This window comes from Arachis stenosperma, chromosome 6 (genome assembly GCF_014773155.1).
Source record: "Arachis stenosperma cultivar V10309 chromosome 6, arast.V10309.gnm1.PFL2, whole genome shotgun sequence".
NCBI lineage: Eukaryota > Viridiplantae > Streptophyta > Magnoliopsida > Fabales > Fabaceae > Arachis > Arachis stenosperma.
Genome location: NC_080382.1, coordinates 98,177,294 through 98,185,037, shown reverse-complemented (window position 1 = coordinate 98,185,037; position 7,744 = coordinate 98,177,294). Strand labels below are relative to the sequence as shown.

At 36.1% G+C, this 7,744-nt stretch overlaps 1 protein-coding gene across 1 annotated transcript; it reads left to right on the top strand.

Annotated features, from left to right (window-relative positions):
* Positions 1-2,713: 2,713 nt before the first annotated feature.
* LOC130935762 (uncharacterized) lies at positions 2,714-7,445 on the top strand. The gene is made up of 8 exons (XM_057865645.1): positions 2,714-2,936; positions 3,024-3,126; positions 3,198-3,302; positions 3,384-3,469; positions 4,008-4,249; positions 4,850-5,039; positions 6,278-6,461; positions 6,910-7,445. Exons 1-8 carry the CDS (start codon positions 2,878-2,880, stop codon positions 7,210-7,212), a joined length of 1,272 nt encoding a protein of 423 aa, XP_057721628.1. The 5' UTR covers positions 2,714-2,877; the 3' UTR covers positions 7,213-7,445.
* The last annotated feature ends 299 nt before the right edge of the window (positions 7,446-7,744 follow it).

The window sequence follows — 7,744 nt, the reverse complement described above, 5'->3', positions numbered from 1 at the left end:
CATTAAAAACAAAGATAACAAATTTATTTCTTCTCAAACAAAACATATATCATAATGAACAAATAGAAATCCTGAAAAACTTTTAACAAAAATTTCAGCATAATTTTAATAAATTTTAACAAGATTTTCAGCTGATGACAATTTTAGCACAATTTTAATAAAGATTAACAATTTTTTTTTCAAAAATTAACCCAAAAAATCCAACGGTGAATTAATCATTCAATGATTCAATCAACACAAAAAATACATAATATATAGTACAGAACAGTAGTGGAGCATAGCTAATCATTCAATGATTCAAGTGATGGGAGGAAAATCTCTAAGATAGTTCAATCATAGCTAACAACCAGATATGCGTTCAATCTTGTCAGAATCAATTAACAATTCAACAATCATCAACCACAATTTTAGATCTAAAATCAGTAACAATAGAAATTATATGATAGCAAATTAGTTATTACAATGAAGTAGCAACACAAATTCGGCAACAACAAAACCAATTGCAACAACTAAAATACTTTATGCCAAAATTAAAAAATCAGAGATGCAGTAGAAGAAGTAATAGAATTGCACATTGAGAGTTTAGATCTAAGAAATTCAATTGAGCAAAATACGACCTCACTCATTGTGGATCTGTTGTCGCATGGCGGAGCAAAGCAATGGCACCGAGGTCATTTCTTCGATGAATGAGGAAGGAAAAGATACCGCGATTGAAAGCAGCGACAGGGTGCTAAATAACAATGAGGACGGAGGTGCGATGAACGGTGGTGTCGCGATGAACGAGAGTGGTGCTAGTGGTTTTGCAGGTGTGCTTCACCGCGACCTCGCAAACAAGCACGGCGGAGCTGTCGCAATGCAAAAAAGAGACAACGGGGCACTGAATATTCACCTTCGGCGAGTAGATGAAGACGACAGTGACCAGAGGGTAGACGAGGATGACGACGACCATTGGGCAGACAAAGACAAAAGTGACCAGAGGGAAAACGAAGACGACAGCTACCATGAAGAAGCTGCTCGACAAAGACGACGGTGGTACTGGAAGCTAGGGTTGTTGTTTGAGCCTTCAGAGTTTGGAGGCTAGGGTTGGCTGGGTTGCTTTCTAATTCAGGAAGGGGTTGGAAGGAGGAGTGAGTGAGTTATGTTGTGAAGGTGCTTTAGTTTGATTAGGGTTTCTTTGGTTTGAAACAAAACGGTGCCGTTTGAGAAAATTTTTGAAAACCAGTCGGGTTCTAGTTCGATTCGATTGATCGATTCTCGTCCGGTTCGATGGTTCAACAGCAATTTTTAAATTTGGCAGTTATAGTTTCTAACTGAACCGCAAATCTCGTCAGTTAATGATTTGACTGGTTTGACCGGAGGTTTGAACCAGTTTTCAGAATCTTGGTCTTTACTCCTACTTGGTGGCAAAAAAGCTCATTCTAGATTTTTATTACCTATTACAATTACTGATGAATCTACTTGCCACATCAAACATGGCAGTTTGAAGGCTGAGCTGCTTATCCAAAGTAGCTTAATAATTTGAGATGAAACTCCAATGCTCAATAAAATGCGCTTTGAAGCACCTGATCAAATACTTAGAAATTTTATGTCAATTACTGATCAACATACACATCAATTATTTGGTGGTAAGGTTGTGGTTCTAGGAGATGATTTTAGACAGATACTTTCAGTGATTCTTAAAGGGAGTAAACCCAATATATTGTCATCAGCTATTAACTCATCCATCTGTGAACGTTCTGTAAAGTTCTGAAGTTGCATACGGACATGAGCCTTCTAATGTCTTCTTTAGATCAACATGATGGTAAAATAAAAAGATTTGCTAATTAGATATTTGATGTTGAAAATAGAAATATTAGTTCTACTGTTGGTGATGAGTCAGAAGTTGAAATTTTAGATGATTTGTTGATTACAACAACTGATGACTCTCTCTCTCTCACTTGGTAATTTTGCATATCCAAATTTGTTGCAAAATATGTCAGATTAGAGGTATTTTTAGAGTAGGACAATTCTTGCACCCACACTTGAGAGTGTCGAGAAGGTAAACGATTTCATCTTGACAGATTTTTCAGGGATAGAAAAGGAATATCTAAGTTCTGACATAACATGTCAAGCTGATGAGAATGAAGACGTACAACAGGAGTAGTTCACACCACAGTTTGACATCAAATGTTCGGGACTACCCAACTACAAGTTGACTTTGAAGCCAGTAGTCGTAGTAATGCTACTGCGAAATATAGACCAGACTTCATGTTTATGCAACTGAATAAGGTTAATAGTTAATGAACTTGGCAACAACGTAATTGGAGCGACGGTAGTGATCGATAGAAATATTAGCGAACAAAGTATATATTCAAAAGATGAATTTGATCTTTTCAGATTCAGGGTTGTCATTTAAGTTCTAACGGAGACAATTTTCATTAACAATGTATTTTACAATAACAATAAACAAGAATTAGAGTCAATTATTATCATATGTAAGATTTTATCTACTAAAATTAATGTTCACTCACGGATAACTTTATTACTTTGTCAAGAGTTAAGAGTCATAGTAACTTGAAAGTTCTAATTCTTAAAGTAGAAGACAATCCAAAATCATTAACAATAAATGTTGTATTTAATTTTTTTTTAATAATATTTAGATAAAAAAATATTATTTTACTATCCATGTTAAATTAAAACTAGTTTACCCATATTTTTTCTTTCTCCGTCTGTAACAAAAATTAGCCTCATTTCTCGTTTGGAAATATACAAAGATGTGAGAGAGAGAGAGGGGAGAGAAAAGAGGGGGAGGGGCAGAAAGTAGAAACTGCGAAAACCGAAACGGGAGAGAAAGGAAGACAGTTGATTCTGATTGGGACAAGAGAGAAGGAATTAGCAATGGGCAACTCTGAGTCTCGGTCAGTTCCAACCGATCCCCGTTTTGTTTCAGCTTCCAGGTTCCTCTTTCTTTCGTTCTTTCTCTCTCCACACACACTCTCATTCGATCTGAGTAATCTAAGATAACAAAAAGTTAATTCTTGCAGAGCCTTTACTCACCACGAACTTGAAGACTTAAGGTCTCTCTTCGATTCGCTCGCTGCCAAGTCTCAGAGCAATGCCCAACACATCTCTCCCTCTGTTTTTCAGGTTTTCTTTTCTCTCTCTCGTGTGTTAATTGTTCAATAAACCCTAATATAATCCCTTCTTTTTCATTGTAGTCATATTTTGGACTCCATGGCCCGCTTGGGGATAGAATGTTCCATTTAGTTACTCAAGAGCGCAAGGATCAGAATTTAACTTTTGAAGACCTCGTTGTTGCTAAGGTCACTTACATAATCATCATCATCTTTTGTTGTTATATCCCTAAATTAGATTTATTTGAAGTTTGATTATCCGTTTCGCAGGCTACTTACGAGAAAGGAACAAGAGATGACATTGAAGAATTCATCTTTCGCTTATTGGATGTAAATGGGGATAAATTTGTAGGGAGGTGAATTTGCGATTCTTGCTACTGCTAGTTCTATGCATTTTAAAAGTTAACTCTATTTGTAGGTCTGATCATAGCGGAACACCCTTTTTCTTGTGTAAACAATTAAACACTAATGCTGTTTTACTTATTTTCTGATTATTATTCTTATATTGATCGTTATATTTCTTTATGAATAGGTGAACTTTAGTCACTTTATATCTTGATGTCTCTCGCCTCTAATTATTCTATCTCCAAGCAGCCGGATTTCATTCCTTAGATTTAAATAACTTTGTTAGTTTTAATCAGCTGATATTTGTGATTTGCTTCTACAACTGATGGTATTGTCATCCCTGTTTATATGTTATTTGTGATTTCTTATTTAGAATAATGATATAGCCTCCTAGACATCTTTGTAAATGCTCACTAGAATAAAAAGCAAATATTTTCAATGTATTGAAATGTCAAATATTCAGTTATAATACTCTGTTGAGTATTGATTTACTTTCTTTTCTGCCCCTTTTTATTTTTTTTGTTGATGCATGTGGAATTCGAGGTGCAGGTCTGATTTGGAGTCTGTTATGATTTCCATTTTTAAGGATATATTATGCATAAAAGATAATGAAGCTAGATCAAGTTCAGATCAGGGCATTGTCAACATATTTCTAAATGCTGCAAATTTCTCAATGCATGAAGAAGGGTGCACTGAGGAGTCTATGTCTTTTGAGGATTTCAGAAGTTGGTGCACTCATGCCCCATCTGCTAGGAAGCTTCTTGGGAGCTTGCTGATGCCACCTGATTCAGGTATCTGGTATCTGGTATTTAGTTTCCAATGTTCTTGTCATCAAATCACAGTTGTATTTAAAATATGATGTAACAACTAACAAGATGCTATGTTGTTTCAATAGAAGAAAGAGTCTGTCCATTTGATTGGATATAAATTGCTAATTGAGTCTCATGTAACATCACTTCAGTCTTGAAACTGTTCACATGCTGTCCAAATTATATGTAAGCATTTCCAAGCTCACATAAAACAAGAAAAATTGTGTAAAGGATTAGATGTTTGGCATCTATTTGATGTAAAGCTCATGATCCTTGGGTGCTATGAGTGCGTTTCTATCATTTAGGTGCTATTATTTTCAGAACTATAATGTTTCTGGTGCCAAAAATGGAGGTTTACCCTTTTTGCTATCTACCTTGTTTTGCTTAGAAGTTAGAACTCCTGTATGTATATGTTGGACCGTTAACATGCAATTCATCACGCCATATTCTTCAATTTTTGACCCTATTCAATTTGGTAATTGGTACCATGGTTTAGATGAAGTGCTACTGGATTTAATTTGAGTAAATCCATAGTAAGTAATTGTTGTGTGTTCTTATTTCCATAATTTTGCCATGTTCTAGGACGACCAGGTTCTCAAATTCCAAACCTGTTGACCTCAAACGACATTGATCCTAGCATTTTACTTTTGAGAAAGGAATATGCTTGGCATATAGGAGGTGCACTTTCTCAGCACGAGCTGGAAGATTGGATGCTTTTATATCATAGTTCTGTTAATGGTCTTAGTTTTAATACATTCTTGGGAAACATTTCGTAAGTAAATTATTTTTGGCTTTCAAACCATTTTACTCCTTTATTTATTTATTCTTAAATCCCTAAAGATGCATAATGAACAGTGACTTGTGTCTATGGTTGAACATTTCTTTTCTCCCTTTGTAAGTTGTAGCTTATGGACCATGGCTTTAGTACTTTGTTTTTTTTAGCACGATCATAAATTAATTGTGGCAGAGATGAAGATGTTGAGACGGATGAGTGGTCATGTGCGATTTGATAGAGTAAGGAACAGAGATATAAGAGAAAGAGTTGGAGTAGCATCTGTTATGGAAAAGATGGTAGAATCGCGTCTCAGGTGGTTTGGACATGTGACCGATAGAGCACCCAGTCAGGAGGGTGGATGAGATGCAAGATGGATAAAGCGGTGAAAGGCAGAAGAAGACCATGTATGAGGTGGTCAAACGAGATTTATATGTAAACGGGCTCTCTGTAGACATGATACATGATAGAGCTCAATGGCGTCGTTTGATCCATGTAGCCAACCCCACCTAGTGGGACAAGGCTTTGTTTTTTTTTTTTGGGGCATCATTTTTAGCAAAATCGCAACTCACATTGAAGCTAAGATAAAGTATGTGATATAGTTCTTCAGAATGATCATATCTGTTACAATTCAAAAGCCAGCCTGTCTTAACTGCTATTGGAGATTTATTTCAATTTGCTCATGATACATGGGCTACAGATGATGTTTTTAGGTAGTTCAGGCCTAGGCAGATCCAACTGACATAAGTTAACATTCAGTACACTGAATGGCATGAAATTGAACAAAGAGAACCAGAAAAGCAAATTCCATTTGTTGTGTAACTGTATTAAATAGAAGATAAATACACATTTTGGGTAAATGCTCTGAAGAGTATTGGTTCAAAGTTAGCAAGCTGCCAAGCAGTTGGTATTGTACATGACTTATTAACAATGTTGTCTCTTGCTTGTCATTAGGTTTAGAAGCTAATAGCTATACATAGAATTAACTTCTATGTTGTTGAACATAAACTATGATCATTAGGAGGTTCATTGTTACCGTCCAAAACCTCATGGCTTGTTGGTGGTAATTGCAAAATTTGGATGTAAAATTCAACTTATGTTTGGTGATAAAAACATTTGTGATCGAGCATAATTTGTCAGCTTATCATTTTCTATTGTTTTCTTATGGTAGTGACAGATAGTAAACTTTTACTTTCTTGGTATGATTGGAATGCATAACTCTTAATTCAAAACTGCAGAAATCATCAAGGCCCCAGTGTGTTAATTATTAAGGATAAAGAGGGTTATATATATGGAGGATATGCTTCTCAGCCATGGGAACGGCATGCTGATTTTTATGGAGATTTGAAATGTTTCCTTTTTCAACTGAATCCAAAGGCATCCATTTTCCGGCCTACTGGAGCAAACCATAACCTACAATGGGTAACTTCTGCTTCTAATTACGGATTTTAACAATCACTGATTTTGGTTAGGCTGCATACATTATACCCTAGATGTGACCCTTTCCCGGACCCTATGTTAACGTGAGATGTTTGTGTACTGATCTGCCTTTTCATTCATTCTGAACCGTAGAATGTTATTGTTATTCTCTCCTTTCATTTTGCATTAGTGTGATAGTGTCATTTAGATTAAATAACATCAATCCTGCACTAAGAAGAATAATTAGCATCAACATGAACACTGAAAAACTTTACAGATTGTCTTAAAAGGAAGATGATAAATTTGGTTGAACATGTGAGACTACAAAATTTATTGATCTCTCAAAATCTTTCATGGGGTTTTATTTATTTGCAATTAGGTAACTATTTGCTATTGTGTGGATTAGAGTTCTGATGCTGTTATTTCTCTCTTGAATGTCCATCTCTTGCAGTGTGCCATCAATTTCAGTTCGGCAGACATTCCAAATGGCATTGGATTCGGAGGACGAGTTAGTCACTATGGTGTTTTTATCTCGGCAAACTTCGATCAAGGCCATACATTTGCATGTTCCACATTTGGTAGCCCGTGCCTCTCTAAGACCAACCGCATATTGCCGGAAGTAATAGAGTGCTGGGGAGTGACTCAAGGAACGGTACTAGGCAAGAATGATGCCGTCAAAGGCACCATACTCGAAAGATTTAAGGAAGATCGCCACATGCTCAACATGGTTGGGCTAGCGAATTCCAGTGAGTGAGCTAGCCCTTCATCCTTTCTTCGTGTAAATCTAGTCCCATGACATGATACCACGTTTATATATAGCATTTTGAGAAGTTTTTTATTCCGAGATTATTGCTTTCGTATAAGTCTCACCAGAAACTGATGAATATATTGCTATATACCAAAAATTCTGTTACTACCTCGTATGTTGCATCGTAAACACTTGATTATGTAAATGTTTTGAGAAGCTTGCTTTATATATATTATATAGATTGTATTCGAATCAATTATCCAGTGACGCACTCAAATAGTAATGACAATCAATCGTTATTGATTAAAAAAAGAGAGGAAGACAAAAAAGGAAACTTATGCCGCAGTAAGATGTGTAACCTAACAAAATGGAAACAATGTACGATGAAAAACATAAACAAACTTTCTCTCCGTCTTCTTGTTAATACCTAATCCTGGGAGCAGTACCCCGTCCAAAAGCGGAGAGGTTCTGGTGGATGGGGACAGGGTCAACCTCAATAATGCCGGGCATGCCAGAGATGCTGAGGGAGGAGACGATG

What these genes read in the sequence shown, in the direction of transcription:
- LOC130935762 (XM_057865645.1), top strand. Translation starts at nt 2,878, where the DNA reads ATGGGCAACTCTGAGTCTCGGTCAGTTCCAACCGATCCCCGTTTTGTT. An exon ending in GGGGATAAATTTGTAGGGAG is followed by an intron (nt 3,470 to 4,007) that starts GTGAATTTGCGA and finishes TTCGAGGTGCAG; the next exon opens with GTCTGATTTGGAGTCTGTTA. An exon ending in ACATTCTTGGGAAACATTTC is followed by an intron (nt 5,040 to 6,277) that starts GTAAGTAAATTA and finishes TCAAAACTGCAG; the next exon opens with AAATCATCAAGGCCCCAGTG.